Consider the following 26,372-nt stretch of genomic DNA (forward strand, 5'->3'; position numbering starts at 1 on the left):
CTGTATGATGTTCCTATTTCTGGCCTCATTAGTATGTGACATAGGTAGTAACCTTGAGATCAGAACTATGCTGTCCTTTAACTTAGCACCTAACTCCTTGAACTCACTTTGCAGGAATTCAGCATCCTTCCTACCCATGTCATCAGTACTGAAGTGGATTATGACCACTGGCTGCTCACCCTCCCACTTACAAATGCTGTGGACTCGATCTGAGATGTCCCTGACCCTGGCACCCAGGAGGCAACATACCATTTGGGAATCTCATTCTTGTCCACGTTATGAATCTCCTAACTATTGAATCCCCTGTCACTACATCTTGCCTCTCCTCCCCCTTACCTTCTGAGCTGGACTCAATGCAGGAGAACTGACTGCTGTGGCTTTCTTCTGCTAAGTCATCCCTCCAACAGTATCCAAAGCAATATACCTGTTGCTGAGGGAATGGCCACAGGGGTACCCTGCACTGACTGCCTATCTTCCGTCCCCTTCCTGATAGTCACCCAGTTGTTTGTATCCTGCAGCTTGAGTGTAAGCAGCTCCCTGTATGTCTGTCGATCAACCCCGCAGCTTCCCGTATAATCTGGAGCTCCAGCTTCAGTTCCTTAACATGGCCTGAAAGAAGCTGCAGCTTCTCTCAGCCTTCCCACATCCTTCAGGAGAAGCATTCCACTATCCTGCATGGCATACCCCCTGCTCTAACTGTTGAATAAGAAAGAAAGTAAAATTAAATGGAAAAACCTGCCTATAGCTTCTACTTCTCCTTGCTGATGCCTTTATGAACCGAATCCTGAACTTCTCACTCTAACACTGACCCACTCTCACAATGGGTACTCCACTTAAAACTAACTTGTATTTATTGGCATTTGCCAAGAGCCTAATTATGCACAACCCAACATGTCCTCAGGAAATGTGGCACACAGAATGTCTCAACTCACCTGCTTGCTTCTGTTGAAATCTTTCTCGAGCTACACAATCCAATGACTCCTCCGGAACTGTGATGTGCAGAATGGCTTGACTGCGCCCACTGACCTCTTGAAATCTCTCTCCCACCTTCACACCTCTCTTCAGAAAGTGTGGTGCACAGGATCGGGTACTGTGGGCAGAAATAATCTTCTGATTTTTGGGCTTTTTATGGGATGTCAGAGCTGAGTTTTTTTTTACACAGAGATTGATGGGTGACTGGGACGTCCTACCAGGAATGAATGTAGAAGCAGATACATTAGGGACATTTAAGAAACTTAGACTGGCACATTAATGAGAGAAAATTGGAGAGGTATGTAGGACGGAAGGGTAGATTGATCTTAGAAGAGGTTAAAAGTTCACAGTGGGTTTGTACTGTGCTGTGATGTTTTATGTTCTCTGGAGTAAGTTTTCTTTCTTGTGTTTTTCACATTATCTCTGTTTGACCTTTTAAATCTGCATCCACATTACTCCTTTAAACATTTCCTCCTGTTTTGTTTTAGTATTTCTCTATATCTGGTAGATCATGGTACCTCACAAGTAGAAAATTTCCTTATTATTACTTACATACATATGTACAGTACATCTGAGACAGGTCTGGCACGCCTTTTTGTCTGGTACGCTTTCTTATAAGCATGTTTGTGTTTCAAAAGTAAAATTGGAGATGTCAAAAGAAGCAGTTATTAAAAATGCACAGCACAATTGCCCAGGAGCGGAAAATATCTTATTCATTCAAGAGTTACAATGGGGGCAATATTCTATCCGCAAACCTGGTGGGGAGCCTTGTCTGCCTGTAGTGTGTATGAGTAATTCATGCATTTATTGCTCATTATTTTCTGACCATTTATTGACCGTGGCAGTAGGAGGTCAGAACATTGATCCAAACATCCTGGGAGTATGTACAGTAATTGCTGGTTTTTTTTTCAAAGAAAAATAAGGCTCTCCCTTGAAATTTGCTTTGTTTACAGTCTGCAAGATTCTCTTACTCAAGGATTACATGTTCTGCATTTACTTAAAGGAAATAGACAGTGTATCTTAAGGAACATGGGGAACAATGAAAAAAATCAATAACATTAAAATGTGAATAACCTGATTAGCTGCCGCTGTCCTTTAAAAAAGTTAAAGTATTACTGCTGCTAGAAATCTGGAAGCAATTAAGGTGTTCAGTATCTTAGACCTCAACACTTGAAAACGGGAAATATCTATGTTTTATATTCTCTCTTCACTGATGTTATTTGTATTTTCAGTCTTTCCACATGTTTTTATTTTCTCACATTAATTATTGTAAGCAGTGTCAGTGGATGTGCCAAAATGTTCTGACCTATACATAAGATTTGTGCAATGTTACTAACTATCGTTGCCAGTAAAAATCAAAGGCAGAGGCAAGAGTGGACTTGTTGCAAGTTTCAGGATGACCACAGATTCTGGGTTCCTGATGAATTTTAACATTTTGACACACAAAAGAGGCCCAGACAGTTTTAATGCTGCTTGAGAACTCTTCTTGGAGAGTTGTATTGCACAACATTCAGAAAGAAGTATCCCTTTACAAAAAGGGCACAAATCTGCAGAAGTTGGAAATACCAAAACAAAATTTGAAAGGGTAGGAAATTCTCAGTTGGTTAGGTCAGATTTAACATTTCAGCTAGATGATCTTTTGTACACTCTTCGTTGAAGTGGGAGTGCTTTAAGATTCCATGTTAGATGGTGCTACTAAAGGCAAGCGAGGGCTTACTGGTAGTTCAAAAGGCAAGAAATTTGACTATAAACATTAGTAATAACATCTTTTCTGAACTACATTGTGGCAAACTCTCACTGCAAACAAAGAAGAGGTGAGCGAAGGTGAAGTGAATTCGAGGGATGAGCCATGCTGGAGCATTGCAGAATCGATGCAGATGGAATCAGAGTGATCAATTCGGAGAGGAGGAGTTGACGCTGAGGAATGTTGAGGCTGTGATACTACTTTGACTGCTGTGCTTTGTGTCGGCAAGCTTCACGGCGATTTGCCCCACTAATATGATGAACTGAGACCAAGCCTTGGGCCTACTCCGGCTGCTCCAGGATTCAGATCTAAGGACTCATTTTGGTTGGGAATGCTGTTGAATTGAATTGGCTTTAATACTTACATCCTTCATATACATGAGGAGTAAAAATCTTCATGTTACATCTCTGTCTGAATGTGCAATATACAGTATAATAATTTATAATAAATAGTATGTACAACAGGATAGTCAATATAACATAGCCATACAGTTGTGCCAGCATAAGTTAAGCAGTCTGATGGCCTGGTGGAAGAAGCTGCTTTGGAGCCCGTTGGTCCTGGCTTTTATGCTGCAGTACTGTTTCCCAGATGGGAGCAGCTGGAACAGTTTATGGTTGGGGTGTCTTTGGTCCCCAGTGATCCTTTGGGTCCTTTTTACACACCTGTTTTTGTAAATGTTCTGAATAATAGGAAGTTCACAACTATGGATGTGCTGGGCTGTTTACACCACTCTCTGCAGAGTCCTGCGATTAAGGGAGGTACAGTTCCCATGCCAGGCAGTGATGCAGCCCGTCAGGATGCTCTCAATTGTGTCCCTGTAGAAAGTTCTTAGGAATTGGTGGCCCATACCAAACTTCCTCAACCGTCTGAGGTGAAAGAGGCGCTATTGTGCCTTTTTCACCACATAGCTTGCTTGCTTGCTTCTATTATTTGCATGATTTGTGTTTTTTTTTCTTTCCCTGCACTTTGGGTATTGGTCTTTATTTTTTTAAATTCGCTTTTTTTCGGGTTTCTTGCTTTGGAGCTGCTGGAAGCAGTCTAATCTCAAGTTTGTATAATTTATACATACTTTGATAATAAATGTGCTTTGAATCTTTGAAATCAACATGGGTGGTATGAAAAGAGGATACTTTTTAGATTGTGGAACAAATAGGAAATTCCTATGCATATGTAATACTGGTTCCAAAGGAACACGATTCACTTAGCAAATTTACTCTAGCAGATAAAGAATGTATGATGTCAAAATTTGTAGAAATATTCAAGTCAAGCAGCATTAGTGGAAAGAGCAATAGTTAGCTTTTTAGGTCATGTACTTTCATGACAACCTAGTTGAACGTTCACTGTATATTAATCAATGTTAGAGGTTAGATATATGCTTACACAGACCAAGCCAAGCAGGAAATCTGACTTTTCCTGGATGATAACAACAATTGGATTAAACTCAAAAACATTTTCTGTTCTAAAATATTCCAAATATTTAACATGCTGGATGGTAATTAGTTGCCAGGAATGTAATCACTAAAGGAAATAGATATACTTCATTCCTTCTAATCTAAAGATGTATAATGATATATGCCAGGATGATTAATGATGAATGAATGATCTCAATCTGTGTCATCCATTTTCTCTGATATCTCTGAGTTGTGAAAGTCATCTTCTCAAGTATGGGAGTAATTGTCATAGAGTTATATAGACAGAAACGTAGAACATAGAACATTATATCACAATGGACCACAATGCATTACTGACCTTTTAATCAACTCGAAGATCAATCTAATCCTACACTCCTACACATCCTTCCATTTTTCCAACATCCACGTATCTATCTGTTTCTTAAGTGCCCCTAACATATCTGCATATACCACCATCCCTGGCAGGGGTTTCCATGCACTCATCACTCTCTATGTAAATAATTTACCTCTGATATCATCCCTGTTCTTCTGTCCAATTACCTTAAAATTATGCCCTCTTGTATGAGAGGGGGGAAAAAATCTCTGGCTATCCACCCTATTTATACTTCTTACCATTTTGTACTGTCATCTAGTCACCTCTCATTCTCCTCTCCAAAGAGAAAAGTTCTTGCTTGCTCAATCAATCTTCATAAGACATGCCCTCTAATCCGGGCATTCTCTTCTCTTCTACAACCTCTCTAAAACTTTCACTTCCTTCCTTTAATAAGGCAACCAGAATTGAACGCATTATTCCAAGTGTGGTCTAACCAGGATTTTATAGCGCTGAAACATTACCTCACTGTTCTTCAATCAACATTCCGACTAGCAAAGGCCAATACACCAGATGCCTTCTTAAGAACTCTGTCAACTTGTGCAACAACTTCCAGAGACCAGTGGATGTAGATACTAAGGTCCCTTGTTTCTCCGAACCGCCAATAATCTTGCCATTAAGTCTGTATTCTGCCTTCAAATAGACTTTCCAGAATCAATCATATTACAACTTTTTGGGTTGAGCTTCCTGCCATTTTTCAGCCCAGCTCTGCATCCTGTCAATGCCCAGTTGTAACCTACACCAACTTCCACATTGTCAACAACCCTACCAGCCTCATGTCATCTGCATACATACTAACCCACCCTTACACTTCCTCATCAAATAATTTATAAAAATTACAAAGAGTAGGGGTCCCAGAACAGATCCCTGTGGAACACAGCTGGTTGCCAGCCTCTAATGGGCAAACTAATTCTGTGTCCATACAGCCAGGTTTCCTTGGATCCCATGCCTCCTGACTTTCTGAATGAGCCTTCCAAATTGGAAACTTAACAAACACCTTTCTAAAATCCACATACCCCACATCCATTTCTTTACCTTTATCAATATGCTTTGACATGTCCTCAAAGGCTTCCAGCAAGATGGCACCAGTGACCAACTGTGACATATTGCAGACAGCTTACAAAACTACTGCATACTCCTCTTCTTCTAAATATACAGTACTTATTCTGAACTGGGATCAATTGCAGCCTGTGTTTTTGGGCTGACTGAACGATCTGAAGCTTCTGCGATCTCCTGTTGGAGTGCAGCAATGGCCGTCGCTAGGGGTGTGCACTATATCTCTACCCAATGGCAGAATATGAATCTGGTCGGCTCCAATATTCTGTGCCAATTATAGTGCCAAGCAAGATTAAAATCAATGAGGATGAGAGTGGAAAATGAGCGTCTGTTCAGTGACATCTCGTTGGCTGCTAGCAGAATGTCAGGAGTCCTGCATCCCATGCTGCAAGGTTTGATTGCCTTGGAGGCTCGTGGCTGTAGACTCACTTTCAGCTGTAGTTTAATGCTTAATGTCCTCAATGCTGAATGCACGTTACTATTTGTGTGATTTGATCAAGGTCTGCAGCCATCAACACAGTGCTGACCTAACTAACTCGGTGGCCATGGCCGTGGCCATCGGTTCCTGGACCGACTTTACTTGCCTCAGCGGCTCATGACTGTGGAGTCGCTTCTGGGACTCCACTGTTCGGTGTTTAATGTTCTGTGTGTTATTTGTTTGCTTTTTTCTGTTTGCACAATTGGTTCTTTTTTCTTACGTCTGATGGTCTTGCTGTGTGGGAGCTTTATTTAAAATGGGTTCTATGGTGTTTCTTTGTTTTGTGGCTGTCTGCAAGAAGATGAATCTCCAGGTTGTATACTGTACATATACTTTGGTAATTAATGTACTCTGAACTTTGAATTCAATCAGGATTGTGCTCTTCACAAAGTTATGCTGATATCTCTAATAACACGATGTTTCTCCAAATGCTCATAAATCTTGTCTCTAAGAATCTCCTCAAATAATTCTCCCACCACTGAAGGAAGCCTCTGGTCTACAATTCCCATAATTATCCTAATCCGGTAAACAGGCACTTAATCCCACCATATTTATACCAACCATCACATGCCTACTGATGCTAATTTTCCAGCAGTCAGCCAGTATTCCTTAATGCCATGGCATTTTAACTGCTAGTGTAAATATTTGTTAAGTTGTGAGGCACCTGTCTCCACCCCGACCCCTCAGACAATGCATTCCAGGGATTCATTCTTCCCTTTTTCTGATGAAGGATCTCTGACTTGAAATGTTAGCTCTGGTTTTCTTTCCACAATTGTTTTCTGGCATGTTGAGTGTTGCTATCATTTTATGCTTTTATTTCATGTTTCCAGCATCTGCGGGTTTGTTTTTAGGATTTAATAGCATTGAGTATAGCGGTTGTGGACAAGTAGCATCCATCAACAGAGATCCTCACCATCCAGGCCATGTTCTCTTCTTGCTAATATCATCAAAGTGAAGGTACAGAGCCTCAAGAGGCTCACCACCGGGTTCAAGGACAGTTACTACCACTCAACCATCAGGCTCTTGAACAGAGGTGTTAACCACACTCACTTGCCCATCCATTGTGATTTTCACACAATCAATGATTTCACTTTAAGGACTCTTTATCTTGTTATAGAACATATAACATAGAACAGCACAGAACATTACAGGCCCTTCGGCCCACAATGTTTTGCTGACCCTGAAACCCAGCCTTCCATATAACCCCCCCCCCGAAATTCCTCCATGTACCTCGCAGTTTCTTGTTTCTTATTGCTTTTTATTTATATAATTTTCACTTTGTATTTATTTTATTTATATTTGCATTTTCAGAGTTGGTTGTCTTCAGCACTGTAATTAAGATTTCATTGATCCTGTTATAGTTCTTATTCTATAGGTTTGCTGAGGATGCCCACAGGAAAATGAATCTCAGGGTTGCATATGGTGACATATGTGTACTTAGATAATAAAACTTATTTTAAATTTTGAACTTTGAATGCAGCTAGTAGTGGGCAGACACAGCAAGCTGATTAAAATTTAGAAAAGGAAACAAGAAGTCAATGATTTGGGCTTGAGATTATTTTTAGATCTCATACTGATTGATTAACTAACTTTCTGTTTATTTCCAACATTCCATTTGCTATAAATATTAGCACGCTGGGTAATCATGATAATAGGTTAATAAATAATCTATTTAAGTAAAATTAAATTTTGGTCATTTCCAAACTATTCCACTTAGTCTAATACATGGCACGCATACCTTTATTGTAACAATAAAACAGGGCATGGTCAAAGATATGCAAAACGTGCTTCCAGTATTATTAAAATTTGTTATCACATGAAGAGGTCTCTTGACCTATTTATGCTAATCAAGATATAAATGTGAAATTTAAGTGAACTTTAAATTCACTAACTTTTTTTCTGCATCGCATTCCTTTGCAGCCAAGGGATTGGTTTTCAGTACAGAATAAACAATGTTTGTTTATCCTGCAGTTTAACATGAATCTAATCTTTAGCAATCTTTTCATGTTTTTCACTATTAAGTGTTTTAATTAACAGCATGCACCTCAGTTTAGAATCCTCTCCTTTCATCGTTCATACCTGTTATTTTGGAATGCTCTGAATTTTCCAGTCAGTCCGATTTCCAGTCAGAACATAGAACATTACAGCACAGGAACAGGCACTTCAGTCTGTTGTTGTGCCAAACTAATTATTCTTAATTGATTGAACTAATAGTACCAAATTAAAGTAATCCCTTCTGACTGCACATTGTCCCTATCCCTCCATTCTCTGCTTATTCGTGTGTCTATCTCAGAGCCTCTTAAATAGTCTGATTGCATCCGCCTCCACCACCAACAATGGCAACTTATCCCAGGCAGCCAATGCTCTGTGTAAATTACTTGCCCTGCTCACCTCCTTTGAAGATTCCCTTTCTTGCCTTAAATGCATGGCCTTAAAAGTCATTAATGGGCTTAAATGTCATTGAAAGTTCATTGAATATGAAGTTTTGTCAAGCAAAACAATGGCAAACGGTTGCTAGCAGCTTGCATTTACTGGTATCAGAGTTGGCTCATTTCTTTAGGCTAGTCATGACTTCATAGTCCTTTGCATCATATGTGTTGATCTCAACATATGAAATCCCTCAATTTCTTGACATGAAAGAAGTTGTGAAAATGTCAATTAGTCAGTAGTGCTTGGTAGGGCTCAATGCACAAATGTCAAACTTCTCTCACCGTAACCAAATGCCATTTTGCAAGATGGATGTGGGAGCCTTAGCCTGAGGTGACAGGTTTCTTTCCACTGTGACTACATTTAATGAACTGAGCCTGAACCTTTTCTGAATCAGACCTTCCATTATGCTGCAGATGATTCTTGAATTAGCTGAGGGGTACTGCATTCTGTAGATGATATCAAGACGGTACAGCACATGCCTAAACTTACAAAACCTTTGGCCATCCAGTGCTGTCTTCACAGATTGAGATTTCTCATTGCTGATGATTTGTTGATCCCATATCATTCTTAAGGATTTTTCTCGGACACTGATGGTAGAAACTCTTGTTTTTGTGGTTCTTAATAGAGTTCATGACACAAACTTCTTTACTCCATAATTAATAGGGCTGAGGCTGTATTCCTGATCAATAGACAGACAATCATGTTTAGGATGAGCATCTTCTGGTTCCAGTTATTTCAAACAAAGTTACCAAAGGTGAGGGAGAGGTAATGTTGACTGACATATAATAAGTCAAGTATGAGTCAATTAGGAAGAGATAAGGCGAGGAAGTAGAAGTCATCTGCACTGGACAGAGTTGATTATTAGTAGATGTTGGATGTAGCTTCTATAACCTCTAGCATACAGTGGTTTCTTTGAATAAAACAAAGTGTTCAGCAGGTCTAGAAAGTCAGAGTTAATTCACATTTTATACCAGGGATTCTCATCAGAGCTATTTTCTTGATACTGAATGTAATGCTGAACTTGATGCATGCTGCATCAACTTTTGTTGGGTACAATTCATCAGTTTGATTCAGCAGCATCTGTGAAGATCAGATCTTTAAAAGGGTATTGAGTGACATCTCATTTGCAAAATAATTATCTGATGCTCCATGAGCTGCTGTTTTTGACTCAATTAGTTTCATGATTGATCTTTTTGAAAAACATACTTGTAAAAATAGTGTTAGTGTACTAATGTCATGATGTGCCTTTCTTTTTCCTTATATCCCAGTAAACAATTGTAATCTTTCAGTAATACAGCTGGTAAAAGGCTACCACTGCCAAATCAATTTGGATGATCTGGGATAATCTGATTTCTAATCAGAGTCATTATTTTAAGAGATTAAACCTGCTCTAAACTTAGATCAGGTGGATGAAGATGAAAATTGTCTATCTTTGATGACAATGAAATGAATTTGGATGATTTCCAAACACTTCCCAGTTGGTGTGAATTTACACTACAAAACATGCCCATAATTTGCTGCTAATTGGGCAGTCTCATTCGGTGAGACCATATGGATGGCGAAGAGTGATGTAATTATCACGCTGATACAGTAATGTTATTTCTTCTGGGCAGTCATTCATTATTCTTCTGGTGTATGCATTCTTAAGTGATTAAGATATACAAATATGTGTTATGTATATTCATCCAGTAGATAAACTGACAGATGATGTGAATGCTTGTGCAAAAATAACAAACACTGCATTGGAGCGATCAGAAAATGAAAGTGAAATTATGAAGGGAGACTTGTTTCAATCTTTGCTTAGTTTCCATAATATTAGAGGTTGCAGCTCATGTCCAGTCTGCAGTACTAGTAACTGAGATGAGGAGGAATTTGTTTACAAAAGAGAGTGGTGAATCTGTGAAATTCTTTGCCACAGGCAGCTGTGGAGGCCAAGACAGTATATATATTTAAGGCAGAGGTTGATAGATTCTTGACTGATCAGGGCATGAAGGGATACAGGGAAAAGGCAGGAGATTGGGGCTGAGAAGAAAATTGAGTCCCCCATGATGAAATGGCAGAGCAGATTTGTTTAGTCAAATGTCCTAATTCTGCTCCTAAATGTTATGATCTTATTTAAAGAAAAGCACAGCAGATCCTTTCCTGCTGCTCTTGAGAGCCCCACCATAACAGGAGGTAGTCACCTGTTAGTTCAACTCATTTCATATATCAAGAGTTGACTGGGAACACTGAATGCAGCAAAGGCTTTGGGACCAAACAACGTCCTAGCTCATGCTTTGCACTCCATACAATTGCAATTCCCTCCGAAATTTTACTGGAATGTCCTTCTCACAAGTAGTATGATATCTTTCTTTCTTTCTTTTTAAATCTTTTTATAAATTTTTAAGCAAACATAAATGAAACATGAATACAAAGAGCTTGAGAGTACATAGTTAATAGTTTAAGTAGTCATTCAAATATATAATAATCAATATATATCACCTCCCAAACTCACAGTATTTATGAACAAAAGAAATAAACCCCCTCCAAAAAAGAGAAGAAAATAAAAACACTAACCAACATGGGCCATTGCATAATGTCAGATATATACAGTAGTGCCAATAACTCCGAACCTCCATCCAAATAATTAAGGACAATAAAAGTGAGGTTTAGGAAAAGACAATTTAACTCATATGAAAATGTTGAATAAATGATCTCCAAGTTTCTTCAAATTTAACTGAAGGATCAAAAACAACACTTCTAATTTTTTCTAAGCTCAAACAAGAGATAGTTTGAGAAAACCACTGAAATATAGTTGGAGGATTAATTTCTTTCCAATTCAATAAAATAGATCTTCTAACCATGAATATAACAAATGCAATCATTTGTCAAGATGAGGAGGATAAACGACTATTATCCACCATTGGTAAACTGAAAATTGCAGTAATTGGATGCGGTTGGAAATTGATATTCAGAACTATTGAAATAATACTGAAAATATCTTTCCAATAATTTTGCAAACAAGGTCAAGACCAAAACATATGGGCCAAATGATATCTCCAAAGGTCAAAGTAAATTTATTATTGAAATACACATATATCACCATTTACAACCCTGAGATTCATTTTCTTGTGGCATTCAGAGTAAATACAAGAAACACAACAGAATGAAAGAATGACCACCACCAAAGACAACAAACTGTACAAATAAAAAGAAACAAAAAGTAAACAAGCAATAAACACTGAGAGCATAAGAGAAAGAGTTCTTGAAAATGAGTTGAGAGGTTGTTGGAGCAGTTCAATGATGGGGTGAGTGAAGATGTCTCCTCTGGTTCAGGAGCCTAATGGTTGAAGGGTAATAACTGTTCCTCAGTCTGGAGCGGTGGGTCCTGAGGCACGTGTACCTTCTTTCTGATGGCAGCAGCGAGAAGAGTGCGTGGCCTGGTTGGTGGGGGCCCTTGATGATGGATGCTACTTTCCTGCAATATGCTTTGTGTAGATGTGATCAGTGGTGGGGAGGGCTTTACCCCTGAAGGACTGGGCCATATCCACTAGATTTTGTAGGCTCTTTGTCTAGCAGCTTTTTGCCCAAAAGCCTACACGCTGATCATCTTCAAAGTAATGGAAAGTGTCATCAACATTTCTTCCATATGACATTTACTTATTTATAATCTGCTCAGCAATACCATTTTTGCTTTTCACTATGATTATTCAGTTCCAGACCACAGCCCAATGCAGATACAAACATGCGCCAAAGAGCTGAATTCCAGAAGTGAGGTGAGATGTTTAAGGGGAATATGAGAGAAAACTTCTTCACTCAGAGGGTGATGAGAGTGTGGAGCAATCTGCCAACAGAAGTGCTAAGTGCAGGTTTGATTTCAAAATTTAAAATGAAATTTGGATAGGTACATGAATGGGAGGGGTATGCAGGGATCGTATAGACTGGGTGCAGGAGAAGACCAAATAATAATTCAGCACAGATGAGATGTGCTCAAGTGCCTGTTTCCACACTATACTGTTCTGTGACTCTTAGGAGCTACTGAAATGACATCAGAGCAGTATTAGAATCAGTGGACATGAAAAGATTCTTGGTAAAACTGATGCCAGAGTGTATCTAGGGGAGAACACTCCAATAGTTGGACTTGTTCTTTGTGGTTGCAGTGTAATGAATCATCCAAATCCAAGGATACATGGCAGGAATTTTTCAACGGAGTGTCCTTGGCCCAGTCTCTTGGCCTTCATTCCATCTTAAGATCCAAAGTGGAGTTATTCACTGATGATCGCACAAGAACACAAGAAAATAGGAGCAGGACAAGTGGCCCCACAAGCCTGCCCCACCATTCAATATGATCACATTTGTTCTGCCCCTGCGCTCATTTCTTCTTCTGTGTCAGTTCCACATAGCCTTCAGTTCTTTAGTCGTTCAAAAATCTATCTACCTCCACTTTTAACTGCCTGTAATAAACTATTTCCTGCTAATGTTGAGGTAGAGAAATGCCACTATATATGAGAAAAATTTCTTACACACTTTTAATGAACAAACTCCCTATCTTGTAACCATGCCCCTGGCTTATACCATCATAGAGTTTATCATAAGATCATCATCATTCCTCTAAACACTGAGGAATTCAGATCTGACTAATCCAACTGTTCACAAAAAGACACCGCTCTCATCCCAGCAATTAGCCTAGTGAATTCTTCTGGGCTGAGCTTAATACTGGTATTTCATACCCTAAAACAGGAACCGGAATTATACATAATATCTCGTGTAGCCTCACCAACATCCAGTACAACCATAACAATATATTCCTATTTCTATACTCTAAATTGAGCGTTCCTGATCTTTTTTATGTAATTGGCCCCTACCATTAACCAAGGAGTCCATGGACTCCAGGTTGGGAATCGCTGTTTTAAATTCTTTTAATAAAAGGCAAAGTCCCATTTTTCTTTCTGTGTGCATGTTAACTTTTTATATGCCATGGATAGAAACACCTCTGTACTCCACTCATTTAAAATCTCTTTCCTGTCATGATTTCTCCCCACATTGACCTCCTGTTTTCATGTCCTTCTATTTCCATCTGCTCAGAACCAGTCTGGAGCTGCTTACTTCAATAACATTCAGGGCTGATAAATGGCAAATAGCATTTGTGCCTCACAATGCCAGGCATTGACCACCTCCAAACTGAGAGGGTCTAGCTAACTACCTGTTGTTGATATTCACTTACCACTGCTGATGCCCCATCAGCCATATTTCACAGATCACCATGACTCAATTGGACCTAGTTGGACAATTGATATAAACGTTGCAGACACAAGAGCAGGTCAGAGGGTGTGAATCATCGAATGCTAAAACACTATTTACGTTTGTACATGCACAGGTCGGGTGTGTGTGTGTGTGTGTGTGTGTGTGTGTGTGTGTGTGTGTGTGTGTGTGTGTGTGTGTGTGTGTGTGTGTGTGTGTGTGTGTGTGTGTCTACGCTTGCTTGAATGAGCTTATACAATTAAGAAACTGGACACCATTCACATTCCATTGAACTTGTGCCCCAATCTGCACTATAAAAATTTGCTTTACCACTGATGGATGGTGCCTGCATTGGAAACCATCTGCAAAGTGCAGTTATGTCTTTCAGCTGCTGTAAATATGTTTCCTAAACAAACAAATGGTACCACCAGTAATGCCATGAAGACAAAGGAGATGTTTATCTACTTCAGGAGAACTTGCACCACTCACGCCCGCCCCCTTTATATTGATGGCACATTTCCATCTCTTGGTAGTACCCATTATACACAACCTCTCATAGTCCCAGAGCACATGCTACACAGTCAAAGAAGCTCACCAATGCCTTTACTTTCTGAAGAGGATGAGGTGAGCAGGACCTTGCACATCCATACTCGCGTCATTCTACAGATGTACAACATAGAACATCCTGACAGCTGCTTAGTACAGAAACTACGGCAGACAGGAAGGCTTGACAATGGACAGTCAAAGTTGCACAATGCTTCACCAGCAGCAGCCTACCATCCCTTCAAGGACATATAAACAGAAAAGTGCTGAAGAAATGGCAGCCACGTGATGAATGATCCCACCCATCCTGCTCATGGTCTGTTTGTCTCACTCCAATCAGGGAGGAGGCTACGTAGCATCCATGCCAGGATGACCAAACTTAAAAACAGTTACTTTTCCCAAGCAGTAAGGCTGTTCAATGCCTCCACCCACTAAGTTCATCACTATTTTATTATTTCCTGACAGTCACTTTCTGTGCAGCCTCGCATCACTTTATGGGCATCCAATCAATTTATGTATATAAGCTATCTCATGCATTTATATTTTTTAAATGTTGCTTTGGGTCTGCGGTAACAATTATTTTGTTCATCACACTTGAGTACAGGAAATGACATTAAACAATCTTGAATCTTGAAGAATAGTGGAAGCTTGAGGAACCAACATCTGCAGCTTCTGTATAATTTGTACACCATCTTGCCTTGTAACTATATTGGTGGTCCTTCATTGTTACGTGCCTAATTCATATCCAAAGCTTGGTGAAAGTAATTTTTTTCCAAAAGGCTTGCAGTGTTCCAGGAATGCATCTTTCACCTGGTCTCAATAGAAATTAGAGATGGGAATGTTCTTGCCAGGGCCGACCAGATCCTGAAAAACTTTTACGGAAAAGAAATCATAGCTGTGCATAATGCAAACAACAGTTTTTGTATGAAGGGTGACACCATATCTCTTTTTTAATCATGAAATTATTAACAGATAGTGTCTGTCACGTTGTCTCATGTTTGTTGTGCTGAACTGCTCAAGGCTTATTTAAATACAGGAGGAAAGATCTTGTCTAATCTGCTAATGTCTTAATAATTGTAAGAATGCCTTTTCAAATGAGCTACATTAAACATTGTTATCCTGCTGCTCTTGTAGATTTATCTTTGTTTAATTCTTATAGTATTTTGTTTCTTCTATTTCTTTCCCTTGGGATTGAGGATGACTTATTTAACCTTTAGTTTTGTAGACTCCAGATGGCTGATGAAGCCATTGTGGGAATCACAGACTCTTGTACGACTGTGCCGTACATGCACTGCATTCAAAGTTGGTGTAATTCCATTACTAACGTAACATTGAACCTTGTCACTTGTGACGTTAGCACTATATTTGATTTTTCAAATTGCCCAGAAGACTGTTCAGATAATAGATAGGTTTTCACACAATATTGAAGGAGGGTATTTCAGGCCATTGAATTTATGCCAAAGAGCATAGAACAATCCTATTACCCCACTGATTTCTCTACTGCTTCCCTCAGGTTCTATCACCCACCTAAACTGGGGGCAATTAATCATGGACTATTGATCTAACAGTTCACCAATTTTTGGATTAGGTAGAAACTGGAACATCTTGTGGAAATCCACTTGGTCTCTGGGAAAACATGCAAACTTAAACATAGAAACAAGTCAGGATTGAACTTGGGTGACTGCTGCAGCTGTGAAATGCCTATCGTTGTAGCAAATTTCACATCTTAACTTTATTGCATCTGCTTGTTCAGTGATTGTGAGAGGTGAGGTGTTGAGGGCATTGCTGACTCCTTGTTCTATTTTATGTTTTATTGTTCAGCAACTTACATGTCCTCTGGTACATCATCTTATTTACAAGTAATTGTATGTTGACTGGTCATAGTTTTCAAACTTTGTTTTCTGATTATGATATTAGAGTTGCTGAAATTATTGTATCTTATCCACATTTTGAAAAGAGATTTGAAATTGAGGCTAATTAAAACATTAAACATTTTGATATATTTTATTTGTCTCATATGGCTGCATGTTCTTTGACTCGTGATTTTACTTATCAATTGCAGATAGACCTGGAGCCAGAAGGCAGAGTGTATGTTGTCATAGATCTCTCAGGATCATCAAGTGAAGGTAAATATTTTATTACACAGTTAGATCCACCATAACATCTTTTCTGCTCTTTTTCATTTTGCTGACAGTACATTAATTTGTAAGCAATGAATTCCTCCATTATCAGTCAGAATAATTGTAAAGCCATGACACATTGCTCTGCTATTATTCCATAAAGGGTTTAGCTGTTCAAGGCACGTTCAGATTTTGATACAAAGCAGTTGATTTGACGACAGCTGCAACATCAGTGATTTGTTACGAACCAGCACATTTATTTCTCACCATAATGAGATCTAACTCTACTTTTTTATCGGATCCCTGGGTGAACAATCAAGGTATCTAAATTTCTTAAGGGGTATAATTAATTATGCTGTGTGTGTTATATGTTGTGAGTGCTGCTTGAACTATATTTGGCTGTATGCAAATGTATTACCAATTTATCTGCACCATATATAAAATGCTTCTTTTAATCATGGTTAAGTAGAATTGTGCTTTATATTGCCAGTACAATTTTAGCATGTTTTTATAACCAGAATGATGAATATTTAACTTGCTTATCTTTTAGGAAAATTATATATTTCTTTATTTCTAATTTCATTGAAAAATTTTGTGAATAAAAATCACATATTTACTATAAGTGAAGTGAAGATTGGGGGTTTTGGAGATTAAATTCAGTACCTTGTACTTATTGAGTGTATTCTCTATCACTGAACTTTGCATTACATCTGCAAGAGTTTCTCAAACAATCAAAAATCTGCAGATACTGGAAATCAAAGTAATACATGCAAAATTCTGGAGGAACTCAGCAGGCCAGGCAACATCTCAGTCCTGTTAAAGGGTCTTGGCCCCAAACGCCGACTGTTTATTCTTTCCCATAGATGCTGCCAGGCATACTGAGATCCTCCAGCATTTTGGATTGCAAGAGTTTCTGATTGATTCCTGCCACTCATGTAAGCAGCATTGGTGTGCTGATGCATATAATGCACTTGAGTATATGTAATGTTTGTAGAATAACTGATTACATTCAGTAAATGAAATGCACTGCTATATTTGCATCTTGCTTTGCATGTAATAAACATCGAAGTTTATTGGAAATGCTCAAGTAGAATTAAAATTTCAGATCATGACTTTTACCTTGACTGTTACCTCTGTTTATTTCTTTACAAATACTGAGTATTTCGAGCATTTTTATGTTTTAGACTTCTAGAATCGGCAGTAGTTTATTTGTGTCCATTGTATGGAGTTGACTGTCTTTTAAACAAAGATATGTATTTTTTGTTTGCTGCTTACATTGCCATGGTTTTGTGGAACAATTCTGTTTCATAGAATCATAGTGTTATAGAGCAAGAACCATCCATGCTAACCCTAATGCCTGTCTTGAGCAAATCCCATTTGTCCACATTAGGCCGTATCCCTGAACAAATGACTTTTAAGTGTAATAATGGTTTCTGCCTTGACCACTTGCTCTGTGTTGAGTAACGTGCCCCTCAGATATATGGAAAACAGCTCCACTGTCCATCATCTTACTGAATCTCAAGTCCCTCATTTTAAACAAATCTCTGTAACCTCTAAATTGACGTGGTCATTCATTTCCCAGTAGTTCTACAATGATTTCTAAAAATATCCCCATCTCCATGACATAGAAGTGAAAGAAAATCGGAAAGCAAGACTTAGGTGGCTATGCACACACCTACCAGCGTGTTCAAGGTGAGATCTGTTTGATCCAAAAGTGAAGATCTTGCAAAATGGGATAATGCAATGGAATTATTTAAATCAGATTCTCGCACTGCATTTGAAAAGCTGGTAAAACCAATCAACTAAAGGGAGTTGGAAACATCTGACTTATCAAGCAAGTTTTTTTTTACATCACTAGCTGTGAAATGGAGTAAAAGAATGGCTTCCCCATCCCTTAACCACAATCTCTTATACAATAATGCCCCACTCCAAACCAGTATTCTTTTCATGATGCTATACTCAAAGTCTTTCCATGATTGTCTTGAACACGTCCAAATGGCTCCAGTTGAGACCTGGATTTCCTACTTGCCACCGAGCCTCTCTATCTGACCAGCTGCAGCTTGAGACTGGTAGAACAATAAGTTTCCTCAATTAAATCTGACAGAATCTCTGCATTCCAATGTTTTCCAGGTTCATCTGACAAACTTTACCCACAATGTACGTATCAAGGCTGGAAACTAACTTCTCAAATCAGCTAATTTCACAGCAATAGATCTAAACAAAAGCTTTAGATGTTTTACAGACATTTACTTTGATGGTGAATATAAATTGTACAGTGTATTCATAATTTTCTGGCAGCATGAAATGGACTAATTATAACATGGAAGGTCATTGGATTCTTTGATATTTTGTCCAGAACATGATACTACTAGAAAAGTAGGTTGCTATTAGTATGAAAAAAACCTTTTTTCCCTTTTTAGCCATAGACTCATTTTTAGTGTTTAAGCATTTTGAAAACATGGGATGACATGTTCATTAAAATGTAGATATAAATTTCTGTTTGAAATAGATAGTTTTGAACCAGAGTTGAATATGTTGGAGCATGTAATGCCAACATCCACGTCTTTACACTCTTAGAACAATTTCTGACTTACCCATCCCACTCCAATCTGTGATTTTTATGCAACACTCATCTTCCCTAAGCCCTCCTTCCCATTCCCTGCTTTGCTTACTTGCCATCTGATCTCTGGCTGCCTTCCAGTATGATAGACACCTATTTTGTCAGTCAAGTTAGCTGTCAGGCATGAACTTTCAGAAAAACTTGAATAAGCAACTTACAGTTTAATTTCTCTATGCTCTTTGAAGTTCCAAATCAGTGATGACATCCATATCTTGGATTAATTAATATGCCTGATTTTTAAACCAGGACAACAGAAATTCTGATTTAAGAATGTCAGGTAAAAAGCAGGCAAATGAAATTCAAAAGGAAAGTATTGTTTTAGGATACAAAACACACACTTACTGCCGTACTCCAATGGTAATACGTTGCCGTGGGAAATTTCTTATGGAGAATATTAACAGGTTAGCCTGGCCACTCTCTTATTCTAAGCACCTGTAGAACCAAGCTTGCTTTCCTTTTCTGCTTCCTGAAAATATATGGTGGGCTAATCTTCATTGGAAATGAGATGAGATGTCAAAGAAGAGAGTGGAAGAAAATATTTTTTGGAAGTCTTATCTGCAAAAATACCAACAGTATTCCGAGATCCCTTCAAAACCTGCAACCCATCTGATTATTGCTGAATTTCAGCCATGTATCTATTTGCATATAATTACATTTGACATTAATTACAAAGCCTGCATTAAAGCTGAGAGGATATCTTAATTAAATTGTTGTACTGATTTTAAGAATGCTTGACAAAGACTGAAGCAAAGCAACAGAGGACAGAGGTTAGAATCAGGAGGTTTAGGCCAAATAAGCTTGCAAGAGAGTAATTCAGTAAACTACTTTGCACAATCACCCAATGAACTTTTTTTGTTATTTTAGCAAATGTTATTTGAATATTTAGCTGATTAACTACTCGGGTCTCTTTGTTTTTTAGCTTCCAAATAACAGATTTTTATAAATTGTTCGTACAGTGCTCATGTATATCAGGCTTGTTTTGAATCCAACTGTTTAATTGTTATTTCATTTACAGTCTCACAATTATCTGCTTATATTTTAAGTAGTTTTTAAACAATAAAAGATTTTAATATGCCTCTGTTGATGATAAAAGTATAATTCTGGAAAGCTCTGGTGGGTTTTTTTATTCTGCATTACTTGAATAACTGTTTTTTCATTGGTTAAGTTGGTACTGCAGTATTCAAATAAGTGCTTTCTAATTGGTTAATTTATTGACTTCATGTAAGAGTAATTTTACAATGCATATTATGGAGATAGGTTAATGTTCCAAAATTCCTGTAAGGAGTTTGTACTTGATTGCGTGGGCTTCCTCCAGGTGTTCAGGTTTCTTCCCACAGTCCAAGGATACACTGATTGGTAGTGTTAGAAACCACTATTTCTTTAAAAATAATTCTTTTTGTAAGATTTCTACTTTTTAGTAAACTTGTGTGTTTTTCACACTCACTGGCAGAAAGTGGCATAGCAGCTAAACTAACAGTTTTTCACCTTTCTCATTTTTCATTAGCTAAGATTAAACACATTACCTACATGATGCAAGTGTTTTAATTATGTAGCTGATTAACTAATTCATTCCTATCTATAGAGTATTCCTTATCTATAAAGGTGATAGATTTTCAGAGACTCCATGTTGGCTTCTTGGCTTCTTTATTTCTTCTCCCTTCACATCTATTCTACCTCTTTGAACATTACTCAGCTCTTTATTTAGATTGCTTAGTGTTTGTATATTTGTTTGTACTCTAAAATAAACTGAGATTTTGGAATTAAGACTCCCAAAAGAACTCTGAGGATCAGAAAGTAAATGAAGATCCAACAGTAGGTTAATTGGTCATCGTAATTTGTCCCATGATTTACCTAGGATTAAATCGGTAATAGTATTTCATGAAAGAGCTCCAACTTAATCACTAATTGCATTGTTGTAGTAGTTCAATTGCACAAATCTCTGGTTCAAGTCTTTGCATTGCTAAGAAATAGTTTCTAAAGTTTAGTTACTGCTGTAACATAAATATTACAGCCAAGTATCAAAAAAAACAAACATAAAATATTAATTTTCCTCTCTCAATAGAGCTCTTGAGATATGACCTTTGTTCTTGCAAACAACTTCTCCAAATTTCTCCGTTCTGTTTTGGAGGTTCTGAAGTGCTTTGTATGGACATAATCCATAGTGGTTATTTGAGTTGGAATGCTTTGTTCATATAATTCTACTTGTTTGCCATATTTTAATGATGCTGACTTCTGACCAGCATCACAGAAGTATTGCAGTTTGGAAGAAAACCATTTGGTCCACAAAGTCTGTACCAGCTCAGTGCAAGAATAATTTGGCTTGAGTTTATTAATCATGCAACCTTTGAAGTATTTATAATTACTTTCTACCACCATAATTGAATCTGCCACCACAATATCCGTGACAGTGAATTTCAGATCCAAATTGTTCACTGTGTTGTAAGATATTTCCTCAAGTTACAGATGATTATTTTGGAGGTCTTCATTCTGTAACCTCTGATCCTTAATCGTTCTACAAATGGAAGAAGTTCCTCGGTATTTACTTTGCCTCGGCAATTCATTATTTGAAGTAACACTGTAAGGTGACTGTCAGCTATCCTGTAATATATTCAGATTTGTTGCATTAGGTTTCATTTGCCATGAGTCCACCCACTTTTCCAGCCTGACCATATCCTCTTGTCATTGTTCACCATACTTCCTGCTTTTGCCATCTGTAGTTTAGACTTGAATCTTATACACACAATTACAAATTATTAATGTATGCTAAGGAATGTGGTCTTAGTACTAAACGTACGGAGACCACCACTTCACTATTAGACTGAAAATTAGCCATTCACTACTACTGTCTGTTTTCTGTAAATGTTATATCTTTATTGCATCCGTTCCCCTTATTTCGTGACTTTCAGATCTTTTTGATGAGTTTGTTGATTTAAGAACAATGGTAGGTTATAGCTGGGTGCAGATTTTTCAGTGGGTTGGTGATATGACAAATGTCAAATCCAGGCTTTTTAAAATCCCAAACCTTATTCACATTGCACTGAGTAGCATGTCTAAGACAGACAGAATCTGGCAGCTGATTGATTGTAGCAAATCATGATAGAGCCACAGAGACACTGCCCATCAGTTCTAAGACATGATTGTGGCTGTCTTACAGATAACTCAAGAATTTCTTCATATGACTTCAAGAACCACTGCCTAAACTTTTGCTGCTCTGGCTGCATCGTGACATGTTTATTACAAATCTTCCACTTAATGGTTCTTAAAAAGCAGATTTGCATGCTTTTTTTTTTGCATGTCTGGTTCCAGTGGAGAATTTCAGCCACCAATTTTCAAACAGTTTTGTTATCATAGCAGTTTATGTTCAGGAATTTTGCAAATCAGGAAAGGGAGGGTTTTGAACAGGGCTAGGCCAGTGAGATGTTGGAGTTGAGGTGGATTAAAAGTGCTATCCAATAGTTAACAGCTGGCTTGAAAAATAAATACTTTTTTCAGACATTGAAGGGCCCAGATTGTTTAATGTTTAATGATCAAAACAGTTACTTTGGAATGATTGAGAGATTTTGGAAGAATGGTACAATAAAAGTTTTCTCACCTCGTTTTGGCATTTGGGCTGACAGGATTTGGTGTGGTCCTTTCCTCGGCAATTACATCCTAGGCCTGTCCTTGCTCCCCACCCACCTTCCTTACACTGCTATGTTCCTTAGTTCCTTGGTGCTTAGTTCCAGTGGTGGGTGTATTTTAACTTAGGTTATAAATGCAAGTCATTCTGCCAACCATTGTGTATTGCAAAGCAAAACCTGCAATTAAAAAGAAAATTGGCTGTCCCGAACAAAATCACTACAGGATTCTCATTCTTCTGTATTTATTTTGACCATATTCCATGTAGAGAAAAGAACCAACTGATTCTCTCTGGAGCCTTTTTGAGGTATATCAGGAACAGATCCAGGTGGCTTCGACTTTTACAGAATCATGATTTTAAAGTAAAATGCTATTTCACAAAACAAGTTATATATTTACAAACAGACATAAATTGGAGCAAATTCATACACTATGTGAATCCTTCTTAAACTCTAAAGACTAATGCCATTCAAATATCCAAAAGGAATTACAGGGTAGCCTGACATCATAACTTTATTCAACAAGAAAAAATGCATACTTCATCAGAGCATCCACAGTACATATATTGGACTGTAAAGTGTGAGAGTTAGCAATACTCTTGTCAAGGAATTTCCCTTCACCATGAAACTTGTAGCTTTTTGACAGACCACAAACCTCACTCAGCAAACCAATAGCTTTGTAGTATACTGACCAATCTGCCTTGAGGTACATTGTGGGAAAGAACCATTAGAATGTAAAATGCTTTGTTATCAAACAGTTGACGAAGTGCCAAAACTGGCATCAACATATTATAAAGGAGCATTCCAGTAGGATTGATGATATTGTCCCTGTTTGAATATTGGTAAGAGCTTACAGCAGAGACTTTTTTCTTCAATGCTGGAAGGACCTCACAGGGAAGACTGCCCTTGTAATGCTTATGGTACTGAGAATCCCAAAGCAGTTAAAGGTGGAACGTAGCTCCTCAATGAATCTTTCAGATGTAGTGTTTTTCATGGTGGTTACTTTGGCCAATTTGCTGTGTGCGCCCACTGCGACCAAGAAGATGTGGCCTTCTACAGGTCCTGCAAAATCTATGTGATCCTCTGCCATGGTTCCTCAGGCCATTCTCATGGATGCAAAGAAGCAAGATGAGGAACATTTCTCACTTGCTGATAATGTGGGAATGAAGAGAAGATGTGGCCTTCTCTTCAATGGTCCCATTCAGTGCTGGCCACTGGAAGTAGCTGCATGCGATTTCTTTCATGCACGCTATGCCACAGTGTCCTGCATGTAGCTCTTCAGGCATTTGCTTTCCTAATGATGGCAGAATGACAACACAGTAGCCGCATAGTGACCATCTTGCTTGGAATTTTACATCGAGCCTGGTAAGGTTTCGATTCTATGGCTGGCTTTCCTTTCCATTCATGAGTTACCATGTACAACCGTTTTGATAGAACAGGGTCAGTATGTATGTGCTTCTAGATTTGCCCTACAGTTAAAGGAGCTGTCGGTACTTACCTGAAGTAAAAGATCGCTTTCAGGGATAGCTTTAGCATTGTAAGGGAAATGTGGATAGCCCATTAGCATTCGAATGGTGTTGGAAACTCCTGTACTTTATATGTTTCTGAAGTGCAGATAATACCAGACCCCAACCTTGCATTTGACCAGTAGCCAGGGAAGGAATAGTGCATCTGGAACAACAATTGACATCAAGGACCAATGATCTGTCAGTAGTATAAATTGTCAACCAAAGAGGAATTGATGGAGTCTCAATAACTCCAAAGACAATTGTGTCTGCTTCCTGCTCAATCTGGGTATAGTGGCTTTCTGCCTCGCTTAATGTCCTTAATGTGAAAGCAATTGATGCCTTTTACCAGACAGCATGATAGTGAGATGACTGATCCCGCATCAGGGTGATGCATTGCAGGCCAATTGTAGGGGCAATGTCAGGTTGAAGTGTGTGAGTGCTTCAGATTATGACTAAGCTGTTTTGGCATCTTTAAAATACACTTCACAGTGATCTCTTTGAGCTTATCTAACCAATGTGTATAAGGCCTTTTGAAGACCTCAAGGTAACTATTAACTCTTGAAGTCTCCACAGTTCCTTAAAGACCATCAGTTTTTAGGACAGGAGCCACTAGGGTGGCCCATTTACACCCTGATTCCAATAACATACTCTGGACCAGTCTTCCCAATTCAGCCTCTGCCTTTCGTTTGAAGGCATATGGAACAGTCTTGCCTTTAGGCATTTGGCTGTTGTGTCATTTTTAACAGACAGCTTTACAGTGATTCCTTTCATAGTGCCCAGTTCTCCATTGAATACTACTTTATGTTTCTTCAGTACCTCTTGTAGGCCTAACAAGTGCACTTTGTGCCAGTTGAGTTTAAGCTGCTCCAACCTTGAGTGGCCCAGAAGCACTGGATAGCTCCCTTTCACAACGTACAGGGGAGTAACTTTCTCTGTTTATTAATCTCCCTGTAACATGTACTACTCCCCTCACTGGGACTACCGCACCAGTGTAAGTCTTTAAAGTCAAACTTGCCCTTTTGGGGTGAGATACTGCAAGTTCTCCTTGTAAATTGTCTCTAACACCAGCAAAACTGCAGCACCTGTGTCCATCTGCTTCCAACCATGAGGGTCACCCAATCACTGTCCTTGTGTCCTGAAACAGATAAAACATGCAAAGCTTCTTCAAGCACAGGGTGAAAGTCACTCAGTTTGTCCTCAGTTGGCGTCATTTTGCTCACATGTTTCTTTTTGTCTTTCCAAAAGTAATATTTCTTTATTACTTATTAATGATCTAAATCATTATACTAGCATTCTTTTGCTGAATGCCCAGTTTTGCCACAGTGGTACCATTGATTGCTAATAGGTGTCTCACTCTTGAAGTGAGTAGAAACTTTATGAATTTAGGAAGATTCACTAAATAACTGTGCTTCTTCAGCTGCCATCTCCATAGATATACTGATCTCAATTGCCTTCTCTAATGTTAGCCTGCCTTCCGTAAGCAAACGTTTCTGAATTGCCTCACTACGTAGACCACATGAGTCTATCACATAATGTGTCATTCGGTGCTGCCCAAAATCAATGTTCAGACAATTGCAACAGTACTGCTACAAACTGTGAAATAAATTAATCTTCCTCTTGATGTTGTTTTATGAAAATAAAACCTCTCAGCAATAATCAAAAGTTTACGTGAATAGGGGTCTTCTATGACTTTAGCTATGTCCTCATAAGGCTTATCGCCAGGCTTAGCAGCTTGTATGAGACAGTGTAATAAATAACACGCTTTTGCAATCATCACAGTCAGGAAAGTAGGAACATGAATATCATATGAAATTTGATTTGCCAGTGCAAAATATTTAAATCTTTCAGTATATGAACTCCATTGTTCTGTCGTTTCGTCAGGCAGCATTGTCACCATTTTCAAACACAATTATGTTCCAGAAAAGTTAATTAGTTTTTAAACACAAAGTCACTGCAGATGTGGTCAAAGCAAAATGTACAACACGCTGGAGGAACTCAGCAGGTCAGGCAACATCTGTGGAAACGAGCAGTCAACGTTTCGGGCCGAGACCCTTCGTCAGGACTGAAGAGGGAGGGGGCAGGGGCCCTATAAAGAAGGTGGGTGGGTGGGAAAGAGAAGGCTGGTGGGTGCCAGGTGAAAAACCAATCAGAAGAAAGATCAAGGGGTGGGGGTGGGGAAGCAAGGAGCAGATAGGCAGGAAAGGTGAAGCAGGAATGTAAGGGGAAAGCACTATGTGTAATCGAAGAAGGCAGAATCATGAGGGAGGTGATAGGCAGCTGGA

The 26,372-nt window shown here is 38.6% G+C and overlaps 1 protein-coding gene across 4 annotated transcripts in view; it reads left to right on the forward strand.

Annotated features, from left to right (window-relative positions):
- prkcea (protein kinase C, epsilon a) overlaps positions 1 to 26,372 on the forward strand; it is a 616,772-nt gene that overhangs the window by 160,269 nt on the left and 430,131 nt on the right. For all 4 annotated transcript variants that reach the window (XM_059985743.1, XM_059985740.1, XM_059985741.1 and 1 more), the window contains exon 2: positions 16,288 to 16,351. Coding sequence is in view for 2 of the 4 variants with exons in the window: in XM_059985740.1 (XP_059841723.1) it covers positions 16,288 to 16,351 (64 nt within the window). In the remaining 2 variants the exon portion in view is untranslated. The remainder of the gene's footprint in view (positions 1 to 16,287; positions 16,352 to 26,372) is intronic.

Source organism: Hypanus sabinus, chromosome 12 (assembly GCF_030144855.1).
Source record: "Hypanus sabinus isolate sHypSab1 chromosome 12, sHypSab1.hap1, whole genome shotgun sequence".
Classification (NCBI taxonomy): domain Eukaryota; kingdom Metazoa; phylum Chordata; class Chondrichthyes; order Myliobatiformes; family Dasyatidae; genus Hypanus; species Hypanus sabinus.